The sequence below is a fragment of the Centropristis striata genome, chromosome 6, assembly GCF_030273125.1.
Source record: "Centropristis striata isolate RG_2023a ecotype Rhode Island chromosome 6, C.striata_1.0, whole genome shotgun sequence".
NCBI lineage: Eukaryota > Metazoa > Chordata > Actinopteri > Perciformes > Serranidae > Centropristis > Centropristis striata.
The window spans coordinates 9,681,511-9,700,148 of record NC_081522.1 but is presented as its reverse complement, the minus strand read 5'-3'; the positions used below and the strand labels follow the sequence as shown (position 1 = coordinate 9,700,148).

At 40.6% G+C, this 18,638-nt stretch overlaps 2 protein-coding genes across 4 annotated transcripts in view; one reads left to right on the top strand and one right to left on the bottom strand.

Annotated features, from left to right (window-relative positions):
- caprin1b (cell cycle associated protein 1b) overlaps nt 1-18,638 on the bottom strand; it is an 83,889-nt gene that overhangs the window by 47,387 nt on the left and 17,864 nt on the right. The gene's annotated exons all lie outside the window — the stretch shown is intronic.
- On the top strand, nt 1,058-18,624 carry LOC131973089 (homeobox protein aristaless-like 4). The gene is made up of 4 exons (XM_059334940.1): nt 1,058-1,403; nt 10,887-11,200; nt 17,837-17,965; nt 18,304-18,624. Exons 1-4 carry the CDS (start codon nt 1,058-1,060, stop codon nt 18,622-18,624), a joined length of 1,110 nt encoding a protein of 369 aa, XP_059190923.1.

Below are 18,638 nucleotides of genomic sequence, written 5' to 3'. Positions count from 1 at the left end.
CTATCGGCAGCCATAAAGGCCGATCTTGTTCACTTACAACACGCTTTAATTGCTTTCATTCACATCTTTTTTTAGCTAAGAAAAGCCAAATTGCTGGCGCGTAGTCGTACACCAAATAGTGAAAGCGCACGGAGCCAAGTATTTCAATAAGCATCATAGGCTTAATGCTTTCTAATTAATTTAATATTAAGAAGAAGCCAATTCTCAAATTGCAGGGCTTAAAGTTGTTTGCGATGATGGGCTCTAATTCTTCATTATTATAAGTGGATATATCCGCAGTGACAGACTCTCACGTAACTTCCTCAAAATGTTGATGTCGTTTGGTTTAATATTGCTCTCTAAAACAAAAAGATAATATTTGTCTAATAATCCTGTTTAAGCTTAACATCGGTTTACTTTAAGCGCTGGTATTGGTCTAAATTCCGGGCTTGATCCTTTCATTTACACTTCATATTAAGGTCTTCTGTCTGCATGCAGGAGGCAAAGAAAACACACATTAATAGGAAAGTGTGGCTCCCCTGCAGAGATTGAAACTTTTAAATGCTTTAAAGTTTGATATGACGAAAAGTCAGATCGGGTCTTGAGCCATGCACGAATCAAAGCCGTTCAATTCATCCTCTAATCACATTAATGTCATGTGTTGTGTCTCCCGCGTGTTTACCAAAAAAGCTTTCCCCCTTCTGAGCTTGACCTCCCATTTCTGCAGGCTGCATAATAGCTGCAGCTCGGTGTGGGCCTTCTTCACATGTGTGTCCGTATGTGTGAGTGCGTGAGTGTGCGTGTGTGTGTGTCAGATACACTGTAGGCTACTGAGGCGGCATTAGCTTGAGCAAGGCATTTCTCTTTACCCCGACAAACCTTTGGGGGGCTTTTAGCATTTGTTCAGTCTGCAGTCTCTGGAAAACATCTGATTCATTTTTTAACCAGTCCCAGATGCGGCAGCGTGAGAGTGTGTGTGCATGAGTCTGTCAGAGAATTTGGGGAGAATATCTGCAGTTTAGAGAGAAGGGGAGGGAAACAAGAACCGTGTGGATTTTTTTAATATCACTTTTTAGGTATGAACGCAGCGTGCGTCTCATACTGCGATATGACATCGATGGATTCATATTATAGCACGTCCACTGCGCAAGGTAGGGATCACCAGGCGAACCCGTTCAGGACTTTCCCGACCGCTGAAACCAAATACAGCCCCAGCACGTTCATATCGGGTAAAGGGCAGGCTTACGGAGAGAAGTCCCGAAGTCCCTTCCAGCCGGAGTGCCAGTCGTTGGATGGCGCTGCTGAGGAGGGCACCTTCAACAAATATCAGCTCTTCATGCAGCGACCGACCTGCAAAACTCCGCCCGAAGGCAGCAAGCTGCACCCGGACAGCGGACACAACGGGACGCTCATTCCCTGCTATGGTGAGTGCGCATGAGATAGGCACAAAGTGCGCATATTTGATGTTGAGATCAACTGAAATGCACGAAAAAAGGACATTTGCAAGCAATAACAGGCATTTTCCGTGGTGGGCTCCTATACACTAGTCACAAATCACAAATGTGTGAGTGAAGAGAGGAGAGGAGGATAGGATAGACCCAGCAGGACTTCTATCAGAGACCAATCTTTTTTTAACTGATCATGTAGCGTGTATGGCTTTTTTATTTATTTATTTTACTAATAATCAATTCATATTTAATGTAATCTAGTTTGCTACGATGAGAAAAAATAACTTTTTGTCCATCATAGATAATAAAATATCCTACATTAGTAGCTCAAAACTTTAAAGTCATAAGATATTTTCTTTAAGGGAATTTAACAATTGCTTGGCAAAACGCAGCTTTTAATGAATATTTATTTCAGGAGCAGCCAGATTTTCTGACCTGTAAGCCTATAACTGAGCGTTACAAACAACAAATGATTTCCCCTTAATGTGCTTAGACTGACAGATGAAAAAGTTATTAAAACTTATTTTGAATGGATGTTGGCCCTTTTGTGTATATTGATCTTATTATAGGCTACCCACTTCGTTAAGTGTTTAATTTGAGCCTGAAGCCGCAGCATCAGACACTGATCTCACTGGCCTACAGTCTACATAGACAGTAAAACTCTTCACCACTGACAAATATAGTTATGTTGGGATTATTCTAATATTTAAATATAAAATATAAGCCACTGACGAACACGCGCGGACACACACGTGCGCGCTGAAACAGAGCATCCAATTCGTGTTAAAAACGAAGAAATAAACAGGCTTCTATTGGAATATTTCACACAGTCAATTGTGTTTATTGTATTTTTTACATATTTTAAGCACGAGTGATTCATTAATGATAAATAGAATAACTGATAACTGTACCATGTACCCATAGCTATGTTTATTAAATGGAGTATAGCTCCAGTTTTAGGCCAAGACCTCATAATTTGTTCACTATATCACAACACTCAGTGACCAATTTAAACATTTATTGACTGCTTGGACGTCCTGACAAATAACATTCATTTGAAGCAAAACCTTTACAGGGTCTTCTAGCAATTTGTTGCACTACAAATGTTCCGTTTAAAGAAAACAATCCGTTTAACTGTCCATTTTATGAGACGAAAATAAGAGAAAACGTTCCTATTGAGCAGACGAAGATGACTCTAAGTGACCACAGGTCCACAAGACACGGCCGATAGTCGAAAAGAATGTATACCGTGGAAAAAATAAATTATAATATTTCATATGATATTCATACAATAGATTGTACTTGAAAAATGACACTGAAAATAATATTTTGGGGAGTTATCAGCGTGCAGACTCGTTGGCGCCTTTATATATATTTCAGGTCCAGATGTTTATTGTGATGCAGAAGAAAACAGCTGTTGTGATCGAGGCTGAAATGTGCATTGACCCAACCTTTAAATAGATATTTAAATATGTCATTTATGCTGGAAAATAGATTCGGTCACAGAAAAAAAGCCTAAACACTGGCAAACACTTTACTAAATTCGTGATGAGAAGTAAATTTAAGCATTAAGTGAAACGAACTGGCCTTACTCTGCTCAGAGGGACCAATTACAACTGGGCCTGCAGAATAATATATTTTTTTGTTTGTGCAGTAGCCAGAACCACACTTTGCCAAAATACATCCATAAAGTGCAAAGTAATCGGTTTTCCTGAGAAACAACTGGAGCCACTCTTTACTTTACTGTCACTTTTTCTGGAGTGTGAGAGCGATGTCTGCACACAGACTGGAGCCCTCCTGCACTGAAGTGAATTGATTTGGCAAGTGCATTGACAGAACCATTTAAACAGCACCATTAAATGCAACGTGCCTCTCTGGTGGAGAACTCTCTGCAGTGTTATCATTGAAAATGTTGCAGCCAGATGAAGGCATCGTGGCTCTGGGGAGGATGCTTTGGGCTCCTGCCAAAGCCTCAGGCGTCAACAGGCTTGTGCTGTTATGTGTGGTCCTCAATGGGAGATATATTGCTCAATGCTGACGCTTTATCTCCATCATGATGACAAAAGTCATCTCATAACTGAAGGGAGTTTTCTGTGTGGCAAGCTGAGCTACAACTGCAATACTGTTTACATGGCAACCAAACATTTTATATCTGAGGATGTTGCATGCAAAACAGTGTTTTGGCGCACCAAAACACACCCAATAAAAGGAGGAAAATGTACATATATGCTAAAATATCTAATATCTTATTATTTCCATTTAGTGACAATTGAATACAAAAGAAGCAAATATAAATGTAGATTTACTGTGTTAATCCTGTTAAATATATTAAGGATTATTTGGCATATGTTGCATGATATTCACACCTCATTTTTTACACTTAATTCAGAACACTTGCACACATTTTTTGCAAATGATTTCTTTAAAATAAATGTATTCCAATGCTACAAAGTATGATACATTTGTATAAATTAATATAAAAATATAAAGAGCTTTAGAGCAATTCTCAAATTCATATTCAAAAACTTAAACATGCTGTTAAGTCTCTAAAAAAAAAATCACTGGATATTTTTAGGTTTATGTTGTTTTGCGTGGAGGAAAATCATATATATTTTTAAATTCTTAGATTTTTTAAAGAGATTTAAAAAAAATTAAATTACAAGCTCGCCTCTGCAAGAGTGAATGAACACATTTCTGCACAGTAGTGGCTCAGGTTGGCGCGTTTGTTTCCTTGAGTGCATGTTAATCAGTGAGACTGTCCCACAGCGAGAGCAGGGATGGAGCCGTCTACCTGCTCACACTGCGATGAATGAAATAAAACCCCTGGAGCTGATCGAGTGCTGAGGAATGCAGGTCAGCACCGCAGGAGAGAGTCCGCATTAATCTAAGGCAGATGTGCATTACTGGCTCCTATAGTTATTATTCATACTCCCCAAACATCAGATCTCCAAAGCTACAGAGAGTCCCTGAGATGACAAAGTGGGACTAGTTTACATAACCCCGTCTAAACAATACCTTGTGCAAATAAGCAACGAGTCAGAAATGGACATGGAGATTGGGTAATGATTTGAGGGGCTCTGGAGAAATGAGAGGGGTTCGCACACGTGTGGGATTGAATGTTTACATACACATACTTTACTGAACTCTTTGGCTTTTAGAGGCCTTGCATATATGAGTTTTGCTTCATAATTTTAATTATTTTTTATTGTTGATACAGATTTCTGCAAAGAGAAACTATGAAGTTTTGTAAAACCAAACTTATGATGAAAATATGATCATGCTTTTGTATAGTTTTATACACTTTAGAGAAAACAATAGTGGACATATAAGGTAAAATCTAAAAAAGTAGATTTCATTGTGTTTACAGGCCCGTGTTTGATGCTGTGGTTGAGTTCTGCATTGCTGATGTACAGTGTACTGTTTGCGGGAAAACTGGTGCTCGTTAAAGTCCGCTTGTGCCTTATCCTCTTTGTCTCACAAACTAACAGTTTAAAGTAAATTAAACATTTATAACATACAGCTTTTTCAATCTTTGTACTTTCAAACAACCCCTCCTCCTTTCAGCGGTGTATTGAAGCATCCTGTGATATGTAAAACATTTTTTCTCTGCGCATGAAAACCAACACAAGGACCCGGAGAAAAAAAAAAGTTCTGGCAGCGTTTTAAAAGCCTCCTGTCAAAATATAGTACTCTAAGTACATGTTAAAAGGCTCGGGGAAGTGATGTCACAGGATATGCATGTGCTGATGACTAACACATTGTGTTGATGTTAACAATAAGCTTCAATGACACCTGTGATCATGCCGGCAAGTGTCTGTGAACCAGAATAAATTAGAATATATAATGAGAAGGCTTGAAAGGATGAATTCCTGCTTGTTAAAATGTACTGGCTTGTATAAATGTGACTAAGGAGGTGAAACTCCTCTTATCACCACTCATAAACTAAGTTTTTTTCTCATGATGTTTTGCAGCGAACACAGCATGCTTTGGCCTTTTTACTTTCAGCCACCTCTGTTGCAGGGAAAGGTAACTTTCCACCTCCTACCTGAGAAACGCATGCAGGCCAGATTAAAGAGATGCTTTGGAAACTTCAACCAGCTGGCGCACATTTTGATCCGTGCCTTTCATGTTGATGCTGGTGCTCCGTCTTTACCTTGACTTCCTCGATTCTTATCAATGGACTTATCTGAAGGATTTCTGCAAATGCAAACATTTGGCCAAACAGTATGTTATGTGGTCCAAAAAAGGGACCTAAGCATTTTGCCTTTGACACGGAACAAAATGTAAACTCAAGAAAGCCAACTTTCACTGACTAATGATGAAAACTACTGGGCAACACAAAAGCATGCTGATCACTTCTGGGTCCATGATGTTCTTTTTCCCCAAGCAGAGAGACATAGCTCTTTTGCTTGTTTGATATATATTTTCTAATAAAAGCCAGAGGTGGAAATTCATCCAAATCATCATCAAGTGACACCACCTGAAAAACAAACTTTCATCATGCTCTCTAAGATTTCAAAGAGGCAAAAATACCAAATAAAAAGGAATCCAATATGATCCAAGCGGTATAAGTGTGATCATGGAATGAATTAAGGACTAACTAACTAACTGACAGATGATTGATTACATAATCTATAATCAGATTTCAATCAATTATCATATGATGCTCCTCTTTTTACTTCATGTGTGTCACCAAATATGAATCTATTTGCAGTATGGGGTTGGACGCTCTCTGCAGTGAAACATCACAATGAACAATAATATTGTTCACAGTCCATCCTCCCCTCCTCACTGGATGTTTCCTGAGCCTCATTTTTCTCCCTATTGGTGATACGTAGTCATGGTTTTTTAATATGAACCCACCACCAGAACCGTTCAGAGAGCCAATCCGCAAAAACCTGCGTTACTCGACCGCCAGGCCTGAACCACAAACCACTAACTTTATGCATCATAGTAGCACAATTGTCAGGAGTGAGGACTGAGACAAGAAGCCGATGACTGCCAACAATCGGCGGACAGCCCAACCCATTTGTAATACTGATAATACAGAACACAATCACAGCATTAAAAGGATTAGCCTGACAAATTATTTCATCTTGAACTTGAGAGGTTAATGCTTCGACTATCAACTGCTTCCCTGCATTGACACACAAGAACATTAGGTTGAACATGTTCAATTATTTTTGGCATTTAGTTGCAAAATCTTTTAAAATTACATGAGTTACCAAAATATCCTTTTATTAAGATGCTCTATAAGTCGTTTTCCCTTAAGAAGAAAACATGTGTACTGCCACCACTATTTCCTGCATTTAAACAAAACCCATAACATCCCAAACTGTTTCTAAGCTCTTTGATATGAGACAGTGACAGCAGCGGCCCGAGGTATTATGACAGTAGTGAGGTCATGATTGTGTCAATTTATCAGGAGCTGAGGCTGAACAGAAAGATTTTTTGGTTTCCCAGGGAATCTGCATTCCTGCGTGAGCTGCTGGCATAGATCTCTCCTCAGGAACATCTGGGAGCCTCCCTTCCACTGAGGAAACAACAGTCAACAGCAGGTCTTAGACTCTGCTGCAGAAAAAATAATGCAGCCCAATGTATGTCTGTGAGCTGGCAATGAATGTAAAATTAATAGCCACCAAAGCCAATGGGATATTTGACTTTATTTGGACCATATAAGGTGTGATAGGTGGAGAGACTGCTGTCAGCTTTGAGAACCTTTTGGAGCACTCTGTTTAAAAGCATTCCCTTCCCTATTTAGTGTTTGGTCATTAACCCTTCCCCAGGTTACTAATTTATAGTGTTTCTTTTATTTGGCTTCACTTGACCCTCCCCGTCCCATTCCATAAAAACTGAGAGGGTGCCCTGTTGCTTTACAACCATTTAAATTACACTTTGATGTTTTCTCTCTGTTTTCAGCAGTGATTAAATTGCTGACCCTAGTAAACATCTGACCTCGGTTAACTGAAGAGGTCTGCGACTTGTCACAGAGTTACTTTGGCAAATTGCAGGATCAGCCGTTGAAATTCGCTGTATTTATATATACGTTGATGAACACTGAAATGAAAACAGTCAAAAACACATTCCTCTGAATGCCAAAAAAGAAAAAAAAGGCTGGAGCCAACGCAGTGGAATCTTGGCTCCCGAAAGAAAGTGTGTGATGGCTGTGTTCTCCAGAACAGCGTGCAGAAAAGACAGCTCAGCATGTGGGAACACTGAAAGATGTTTGTGGCAAAGGACTCTGTGTTGTTAGCGTGACAAAGAAAAGAGAGATGAGTTTGGAGTTTTACAGAGAGAGATGTTGATTAGAGCAGATTCAAGTGCAAACTGTGGTGATATAAGTCAGTAAAAGGCCGAGAACCTTCAAGGAATAGTTAGTTTGTTGGATGATACCACTTTCATATCTAAATATGAAACGTCCGCCACTAGCTAGTTAGTGTAACCTCTAACGCTTTAGCTCAGCCACCAGAAAAAAAAAGTTGGCATTTTACGTTTCTGAGAACCACAGATAAGAATAAGATGGACCGAATGATTTTTTTATGGCATTAACAAAGCAGTGTGATGTTTAAAGATATGTAGGTCCGTTGTCAGGCAGACAGGAAGGATGGTGATTGGTACCAACCAATCCAAGACTTTCATTCCAGACAAAACTTCCAATAACTGGATGTGAACATCAGCCTCCTGGTTTGGTGTTTTTTTCATGTCTCATTGTTTGAAGTTATGCCTTGAATTAGTTTTTTCTTTTCTTTAACTCTAACCCTTATCTTTTTTCACATCCATAACCAATTGGTTTTGGTGCCTAACCTCAACTAAAGTGTTGGAAAAGTGTTTAAAATAGTGGCTGTTGAGTTTGTGGCGTGTTTAAATCAGCCGTTGAGAATGGGTTCCAGTGCTACAGAAACGTCACATATTACATATCTGTGGTTCAAAAAATTAAGATTCAATGTATCTGTGGTTTCCAGAAACGTAAAATGCAAACATTTATTTAGCGACTGGATTGAAAGCTCACTAATTAAAATGTTATGTCTCATGAGTTAAACCTGTACAAAAACGGGAATGTAAAAACAACAAATAATCATTTTACAAAGGGTTATGTGCTTTTTCAAACTATTTCAAGGGTGTGACCAGTAACTACCTAGAGTCTCTGCTGCTTACCTGGCAACTGATAAATAGTCGCATAACCCCTGTAAAAAAGATGAATTGCCAGGTATTTATGCTAAGCTAACCAACTGCATAAGGTAGATTTATATTAACTGTACAGACGTGTCAGGATAATCATCTCATCTAACTCTTGATAAGAAAGCAAATACATCTATTTCCCAAAACTTTTAAACTTCTAATTAGTGTAGATTCCAGAGTAAACATGATTAATATAGATTCATATAAGAGTGAGAACTTGTATTTTCTACAACTATCCCCCCCCATCTGTGCACCCAGCTGAACTCTTTGCCTTACAGGATATATGCCTTGCTCAGGGGCATAACTGCATTTTCTCTCACAGATGCAAATGCCAGGCAGGAACCTGGAGTTGACCTGCCTTACTTCTTAACATTGCAGCCATGCTCCTGCCCAGGGGTAGAAAGGAAATATTGCACAGTGCTCTAGCATGAGAGGCCAGTGGAGGGGTAGGTGATGTCAGAACATCTGCCTGCGTGGAGACTGTAAGAGGGTCTGACAGGTGGGCCACAGCGATATGAGGTCATGAACTCCAGCTGGGCGAGCTGTGTTGTTCCATTAGTGTCTCTGTCGGCGCAAGTCTGAGCCAGCGAGCAGGGGAGGGCTGCTGCAGTATCGACAGAATGACTATTGACATCTCATTGTGGGACACACTAGCCAAAGGCGTGCTAATCCCTGAAAACAAACATGCATGTTGCAGACAGCCACCGCCTAGCTTCATCACTCTAAAACTATTCAGTCATCTTACTAACCACTGAAGCACTTGGCTCAGAGATCCGCCAGTGCCACAAGGTGTCAGCTCTCTTTCCCACATAGCACTGGGTTTCTGAGAATGACAGAAAGCCATTACTGACATTACTCATGACAAAAATGCAAAACGACAAATAAAATACATGTTAATCATCCTGAACTCGATCTAACTCAGAGGTAAATGTTGTTGGACGAAAGTAATGCTGGTGTTGCACAAGACTCAAGTCTGTTTATGTGGGGGAGACCATTATGTGCTGGTTTCGGACCAATACAGTTAGGACGAGGCGCTCCCCGTGCCCAGTCGCAGGAAAGGCAAACAGAGAGGCTGACAGAGCACACTGTTCTCACTGGCCTGCAACCAGAGCCCTTCAGCTTATTTATTCACACAGCTGTTTGTTTATTGAAGGAGAAGGGACAGCTTTCTTCATCTCCTAAAAGGAAACAAAAAAGCTAGCGAGCTCTGACAGGAACAGAGCGAGGTCTGTCACAAAATGGACGCTCTCGAAATTGAAGGTGACAAACACAATGTTGTTTACATCTTAAGGGCAAGGCTGCGGGGAGAGCGTGGCCGTACACAAGGCCCACCATATATACGGCTCGAGATGGAGCGGGCTTTTTGCGTGGCTCGGGTTTCAGGTGGCGTGATTGAGAGATGTGAGCGAGAGGGGTTGTGTCACAGGTCACGCCAATGTGAAGTGACATACTTTTCAAACAGTAAAAGACATTTCTGCTCTTGCTGCAAACAGACAAGGCCTTTGAACCTTAAAATAAAACATTACAGAGGTGATGTAAGCTAAAAGGGAATGTCATTTCGTGTAGATGTTGTAGCGTGATGATGAGCAGACACACTCCCAACTTGAACTTGAGGCACACTAGTTTTATTCTGCCATATTTTAAAGAAAGCACTGATAGAACTGAATATTTCAATTATAGAGTAGTAACTATAATTATAGGACTGTTATTGACAACATGTGGGCCTCTTTTTTTCGGGTAGGTTGTAATAGCTTGTTTGAAAATATTATTACAGTAAGAATATGACTTGTATTATATGTGAAGCCACACTTGGGTAAACTGTGAACGTTATTTAGATTTTTCATGCTTCACATAAAAATAGTAAGAACACTTCACTTTAACTGAAACCAAAATTGTTCAAATGTATTTCATTAGAACCATAGTTTAACATCTAAACTTTAAAATCTCTTGTATGTTTTACAAGATTCTCTTAGTGTTGAACTTGTACAGAAAATTTGGAGAGAGAACGGTCAGAGATGACAAAAATCCTGGATCATTTGCCACAATGCTTCATACCCCACACCTTCAGTTTGTAATGCAGGCTTTCTGTTAAAAAAAAGTCAAGTACAAGCCAAGACATTTTTTCAAACTTGGTCCCTCGAGTAGAAATTAGATCACTTTTTTAATCTGTAATCTGTACAAAACTTCATGTTAAAGTTCAAGTTCCCCTTTAAAAGTACAGCATACAACTGACCATAACCCTCCGCACCTGTTTCTCTGTCTTTCTTAATTTTTTTACAGGAAAAGACAACAGTGGCCTGACAGAATCCGAGTTGCCCACGAGCGTTGACCCTCCCGGGATGGAAGGCAGCTATCTGAACCTAAAGGCGCCGGGTGAGAAGGGGTTGAGTGAGCGGCCGGGCTCCGACCTTTCCAGCCCCCTGGACAAAAGTGAGGCAGAGAGCAACAAAGGCAAGAAGAGACGCAATCGCACCACATTCACCAGCTACCAGCTGGAGGAGCTGGAGAAGGTTTTCCAGAAGACACACTATCCAGATGTTTATGCCCGCGAGCAGCTGGCACTGAGGACGGACCTGACTGAGGCTCGTGTACAGGTAAGAACGGGGAAATAAGTTTAATGTGGAAAGAATACTTTCTGCATTATGTCAATTGTCCATGGCCTCTAGAATACTCAGTTTGGACGTAATCATGCACCTGAATGGGCATTATGTGGGGATATCAGCCTTTTCGGGGTGGGTAAGAAGGGGCCTGCTGCACCATGATGCATCCCATAACACATTAAAAGTATGGGATGAAAAGTAACTTCATAAGACATATTTATATCATGTAGGGGTCACAACGTGTGTATGTTCAGTAATATAAAACAATTAATCCGAACCATGATGTTTCTTTCAAAACCTAAGCAAATACTTTTCATTTCCCCAAATCTAAGCATTTAATTTAGGCACCTAAACAAAATTGAAAGTGAAACTACAAGGCCACTGAACGACCTTTTCTACATCCTAATTGGTGAAGCAAGCAGCTTCTGAACCACATGTACAAGGATAATAACAACTGATAACAGCTATACTTAATGGCTAATAACATTACAAACAGGTTTCTAGAACAGGAAAAGTTTTCTGATCTTCCAGAGCGAGCAATTACAAGTCACTATTGAAAACTAAATCAGTTTCATGGTGCAACAACTCTACAAGTTTAAGTTAAGTAAGTTTAACAGTTGTTATGGTTAGAATAATCTCTATAAACCAACATCTGCATGTAAATGAAAAATTGGTTGGCACAGGACAATATGTTGGGTATGGTGTTCTGGTATCCATCGGTAGTCCATTGGTGGTTCAAGTAGAGTTGAAGAATCACAATTGGGCGAGCTTTGGTTGCATGAAGGTAAACACTTTGTGTGAGAGCAAAAGAAGCAGAACACATTGGCCAAAATGTAATCTCTGAGTCCATCTGCTTGCTGGTTTGGAACGGTAAACAAACAGTGGTCTCCCATGTCAAAGTCCATCCATCCATCCTTCTACTGTTGTTTCTATCAAAATTAATACTTTCACCACAGGGCATTGTCACTTTATTGTAAACATATTGTTTTGGGGAACGTACTACTTGCTAAACAACGAATGCTCCTTCTTGGGAGGATTGTCTCCATGAGCTGTGTTGTGTGACTGCAGTCGTTAATGTTTGCGTGCTAATAATCACTCAGGGAACTGAGAGAAAGGGCTGGGAGAGTTAAGACTGGCATGTTGACAAAGAGTGTTCGCAGCAGCAGACAGCGAGGCCTATTGTTCTCCATCTCTCTTTCTGCCTGCCAGTTTTAGATCAGAGTGGGATGGGTGGGACTGAGGGAATACTCTGCTCTTAGCTCTTACATGCTGCAGACTCTCCAGAAGGGTCAGAGGCCAAGGGTTTCTCCCCAGCACCACTATGTTCAAACTACTTCACCACACAACTCTGGAGGCAGGGAGGGAAAACACATGGAGAGAAAAAAAGAGTCATCAAAGCTATTTGGCAAGGATATAAAAAACACTTTGAGATGCCACTTTCAATTTCCACGCATGGTCCAAGACATAGTCAGGGACAGAGAACCTGGCCTGGTCCTTGTGGTGGTACAGTAAAAAAAAAAGTACATTCATGTTGCATTCACACAGACCCATCTATTCTCCAGATGAATATAATTAACTTCTTCATCTGACAGGCACACAGCAGACTCTGTTGAGTCACTGTGAGGTTTGACCCATACTTCTAAAATCAGACCCTAAATATGTACGCAATCAAGACTAAACCCCACAATTTCAACTGAAGGTCTATCAAGACAAAGTCCAGGGATATCCAATTGTTGAATACCAAGGGGCACTGGAAGCTTGGCAAGCGATTGGAGAATCCTTTTCATCTCCGAAACAACAGCCATCGAAATCCAGAGTACAGATGTTTTCTTCTAAAATGCCAATGTCAAGGTCCTACAGTTTCATCCTCAGTTTGATGATGAATGTCTTCATAAAGTCGAGCTGCAGTTTTCCTCAATCACATCTGTGACTTCTGCTGCCACTAGTTTATTTAGTACAATTAGCTCTCAACCTCAGACTTGAACTTCACCACGCCGCTTACTTTTTATGGCGAGGGAGGCCGTGTGTGTGAGTGACTGCTGAGGCAGTCTATCAATCGCCGTGGTCCTGGATGACAGAGATGAGGTGAGACGGCTGGACTTCAAAGCTGCTTTTGGAGCTGTGCACTCTGCCCTCCCTCTCTCCCTCTTCCTCTCTCTCTGCCTGCTGGCTCTGGAGCATAAATAAAGCTCTTTAATGGCTCTGTAAGCTGCCTTTTGCTGTCAACGTCTTTAGCAATTACTGTATCACCGCCAAGCACTTTGAGCTCAGAGAGCTCTGAGCCACCTTCCTTGCAGATGTCCGCTAGATAAAATAAAAAAGAGTAGTATGTGTTTGCAGGGTAAACACCAACCTTTTGTGCTTCATATATTGGAGGTTCATTATGAGGAAAATCGAAATGCTTTTTGTTAATTGATATTCTGCAAAAAGACCATTAGTTCCTCTTTCTAACGAACTTAGAAGTTGGGGAATAAAAGACGCCGCAAAGGACACATCTGACTTCATAATGTTCCCTGAATGATCTCCCTGCCAAACTATTTGGCTTGGGTCTCAATCCTACTGCCGTTCAAAGCCAAAGCTACGTAGAGCAAACCCTCTGTGAAACATGACACACTCAGTACCCAGAAACCAAGACAAGGGGCATACATGTGCACAGACATTGTTTGCTTGTTTATAAAAGGCTCCAGTAAATGTGTGAGAACGTCCAGGTTAAAAGAACGCATTTGTTAGTGACTGCCTTTGAGTTTTGTGTACAACATGCTATGTAAATGCATGTATTTTTTGTGTGTATCCTGTGTGTGTATGTGTACGCTTGGTCCGCTGCTCTCGTCTGCACGCCTCCGAAAGGTCAGAGGGGTTAGCTGCGGAAAGCCAAGGGCTTAGGCGTCAGGAAATTAAACATGAAATGAAAACAAGCTCCAGTTTGAACATTCTCCCATCTCACTTTCCAATATCCCCACTTCCCCTCGCTGACTTAAAAGGGAGGAGGGAGGAGAGAGACACGGAGAGAGGAGTCGGCGGTGGGGTGGGGTGGGGGGGGGTTTGAGAGAAGAGGCTGAGCTTCACCAGAGGAGTGGGAGTACGACAAAGAGATTAAAAGTAGAGGAGCTGGGGTTATCTTGATCCATCTCAATTAAAATGACAGCTCGGCATCTGATAAAACTTTATATTTCAAAAAAAGAGAAAGAAAAATTAACCTATACCGACATTAACCTTAGCTCCAGTTTTTACCTCTCATATATTACCATTACGATCGAGTCTTAGAAGTAAGCATCCAAATGTCCTGGAGGTCTTTTAAAAACCCAGAAAGCCGTTTAACGACACTAATTTCTGTTCTGAAACTATTTTCCAAATCATTAAAGACTCTTCTCATGATCTGAATAAAAATGTATTCCATCTGCAACACAACAAAAAAATTATTTTATGTGTTTCCCAAGGATGTGACTGTATTTTTTCTAATCAAAGGCATTTGTCTTTGCTCCTTTTGTAAACACAATCAAATATTAACACATTATTCTGTAAGAAAACATAGAATATTGGAAAGAAACATGAATATAACAAAAAAAAAACTGTTCTCATAAGCGGTTTGTAGCTATACCAAAGAAAAGTAATGCACTGAATTTGTAGGTATCCCATTAAATTTTGTCCACTGAAGAAGCACAGTAGTGATAGAAACCAGAGGTAGATGGCCCAAACAAACCTAGGACTTTCAACAATCTGTCCAGAAGTAGCGTCTTTTAAGCCCAACCGTGTTCTTTGTTCATAAAGTGCTTGTGGTGCCTAAACCGAACCATTGTACATTAACAAAATGTTTAAAACAGCACTTGTGATGTATTAAAACCAGCCATCCACCATTGTCATGTGTCATATTTTGAAGGATATCATATGATCATATATTTTTATAAGAAATCATACAAACCCATTCATGAGAATGAGAAAAAGCTGTAATTTTTGTTCATGTTGCACAAACTGAGCAAGGAGGAAAAAGAAGTCTAACTTGGAAAACACGTTAAAACTATTTTTCAAATTGTGGAGCAGATGTAACATTCTTTCACCCAGATGGTTAGAAAAGCCTTTGACGATTGACTTTTCAAATGTTGCCGACTGACTTGGATGTAATAGTAATACACAAAAGGCTACATTAACCTCTTAAAAACTTTCTAGAAACAAAACTATGACAAGAGAGTTTTACGCCCATCACTCCAATCAGGGCCTTGTGTGTTGAGGATAACATTGTAAAACCTGTGATGTTATGAGCTCACAAAACCAAAGAAAAGACATGACAAACCTCAAACAATAATAGACCCCAAACCCTCAGGGGAAGTATAACATAGACTCAGAGCCCCCCTTCCAAACATATGATATAATTCAAAGGGCTACAACCTCTCACCTTGACATTGGGGTTCAGCCACAACCTCAGATATCAGCTTACCGCTTTGCAAGGGTGAGCTGTCCTCTAATCTCGCCAGCTGACCCGAGGAATGTCAGAGTCGGACGACATTTCTTTACGTCACCTTTTCGTAAAAAAAACAGTTGATGGCTGTATGTGCCACAGGAGGCCATATATGGTATTCTTTAAAAATGCTCTACCCAGTCAGAAAGATGGCAGGTTTGTGCACATGTTGTGGTGCTTTTAGCTGGTCTTATCTCATTTGATAAATATTCCCCCAAAAACTCATGGGATAATATTTTTACCGCTCATGTTTGTCACTAAGGCTCTATTGTTGATTGAGAGAAATGGTGAGAGAGGGACATGAGGGGGGATTTGAGGAGGTTGACTGAGGGGAAATTGCATGTCAAGGACTGTGAAAACCACAAGCTGATTGGGCTGGGAATCAACCCACAATCCAAGTTCAAACCCCTGTGTCGAGGCAGGATCGCTCCCTTTTTTTCTCTTTGAAGAAGTTTCCCTTTCCCTCTTGGGAGGATAAGATTCAGACTACCAACAAATACATACAAATAAACATGGAGACATCTAGAACCCCCCTTTGCTTCTCTTGCATAGAGATGTGAGAAAACTTTGTAGAAGTGTAGAGACAGTTACAACTGATTACATAAAGGAACAGCAGAGGTTAAGGAAGAGAAAATGTGGAGAATAAATAGAAGTGGCTACAATCAGCTTACATTTTGTGAAATCAATGTATTAATAATATTGATAATATCTTAATGTGTTATTTTGGTAGATTAAATTATATTATTTGTAATATGATTAATTATATAATTATATGTAATATGATGAATTTGCTTTGATAAATTGCAGATATTGCTTTTAGTCAGATTTTACCCCACATCAAATTATTACTGGCTACACAAAACAGGAGGGTGCTTGGACTGGAATTATTCTGGCAAGAAAACTTGATTATTACAATAACCATTGGTTCTATAAAAACCTCTGTCCAGAGAGCCTAAGGTGACATCTATAAATGTCTTGTTTGCCCGACCTACAACCAAAGAAAACTACCAGGCACTATTCACAACTTTTAATTGAAAACGAGAAAAAAAGTCCAGCTGATTAGGGCCATGCCATAACATGCAGCAGAAATTAGCATTAGGTTAATAAAATTTAACTAAATATAAAGCAATGAAACAGTGAAAGCAGAACTGAAACAGAAGAAATGCCAGGAAACGGGAGGTAATATGATCTATAATGTTTGATTAGGCCAACAGTTAAATTTGGTTTATGTAGCAAATTTGGCTCAAAAGAATTTACAATCTGCACAACACACCAAACTCTCTATGCTCAGACCCTTAAAACAAACAAAAACAAAACCCCATGAAATCTCAGGAAGAGTAACAGAAAGAATCTGTCTTCCAGGACAGATGGACAAACAACAGATTTCATGTCTACAGAGGAGACATTAATGAGCACAAAGGATCCTGATACTCTCAGGATACAAAGTTTACTCTTTTGCTCACAACAATCATCCTTTTATTTCACCCTTCAGTCCTGCTTTCCTCCACAAACAGGGAGAAGTGGTCTAAGTAGCCTGCACTCGGTCTGTCAGCAGGTACTGAGAGTACAACCTTTCTACAGAGTAGCAACCGACTTCATATGCCGCGTCCAATGCTTAATAATCCAAAAGACGGACAAAGAAAAACATATTCTTGGTCAAAAGTTGACCTTCAGTTTCATGGATTATACGGAGGGATTCCCCACTGTATCCCACAGCGCTGACATGTGGGGGAGAGCACACCTCTCTCAGAGTGATTTATGAATGGCTACAGGCCCAGATGTGGATCTGTCGACGCTGGCAGCCTGAAGGGAGGCAGACGCCTGTGTATCAAAGGGAGGAGCTGATTCGTGCAGCACCAGGGGAGACTCACCATTTTCACATCAATAGCTCCGTGTAGACGGCACTTTAAAGACACGTCAAGTCTTAAAACCTGGGCCTGGACTTTCATGTGCTGCAGAATTTATTTGCTTCACTATCTTCATTTTATGTGGTTCTTACTTTGTCTTGCTGAGGGGAGAGGATGGCCTTGATTTTTTTGTTTTTTTGCAAAAGAAAAGAAATACTTGACTTGGCCTGTGATATAAGATCTATAAGAGTTGTGTTTAAAGTGATATTAAAGGTTTTTTCTTGTAGAGTAGTTGGTCTGTATTTTCCTGATGGATTGTTTTCTTTGCAGGTGTGGTTCCAGAACCGCAGAGCCAAGTGGAGGAAGAGGGAGCGCTACGGCCAGATGCAACAGGTCCGGACACACTTCTCTACTGCTTACGAGCTGCCTCTACTGACTAGACCTGAGAACTACGCACAGGTAAAGGAAAAAAAGGTTTAGCATACTCCTAAATATTACAGAGCACAGATACCCAGGATCTGAGATGTGAAAATCATAAACACTGATACATTATCACCTTTTAAATAAATAATGCGATTTTTGCAAAAAGGGGGGCATAATGTCATGATTTACAGTTTTGACTCAATATTGGTTGGCTTCATTTATGCACAGTGGGGGAAAGCATTGTCCACCTTTATGTACAGTCTATGATTCATCACTCCAATCAAGTGATCTCTTTCATATCATCATTTGATTCTGTTATTATAAAAGTTTAAATATAGCTACTTTAACTCATAATCCCTGCTCTTCTCCTCCAGATCCAGAACCCATCGTGGATCGGGAGCAGCAGTGGAGCATCTCCAGTGCCGGGCTGCGTTGTGCCTTGTGACTCCGTCACCTCCTGCATGCCGCCTCACCCTCACGGTCCTGGAGGTGGCGCTGACTTCCTGGGCGTGCCCAGTCCAGGGAGCAGCCACATGGGACAGACACACATGGGCAGCCTTTTTGGGGGTCCCGGGATGGGCGGCGGAATCAATGGCTATGATCTCAACCTTGATCCAGACCGCAAGTCTTCCAGCATAGCTGCGCTGCGTATGAAGGCTAAGGAACACAGTGCGGCCATTTCTTGGGCTACATGATGTCTCAGTCCAGT

Bases quoted from the DNA above. Each gene is read 5' to 3' on its own strand.
- LOC131973089 (XM_059334940.1), top strand. From the start codon at position 1,058: ATGAACGCAGCGTGCGTCTCATACTGCGATATGACATCGATGGATTCA. The intron at 11,201-17,836 runs GTAAGAACGGGG...TTTTCTTTGCAG, and splicing joins TGACTGAGGCTCGTGTACAG to GTGTGGTTCCAGAACCGCAG. The intron at 17,966-18,303 runs GTAAAGGAAAAA...CTTCTCCTCCAG, and splicing joins GACCTGAGAACTACGCACAG to ATCCAGAACCCATCGTGGAT.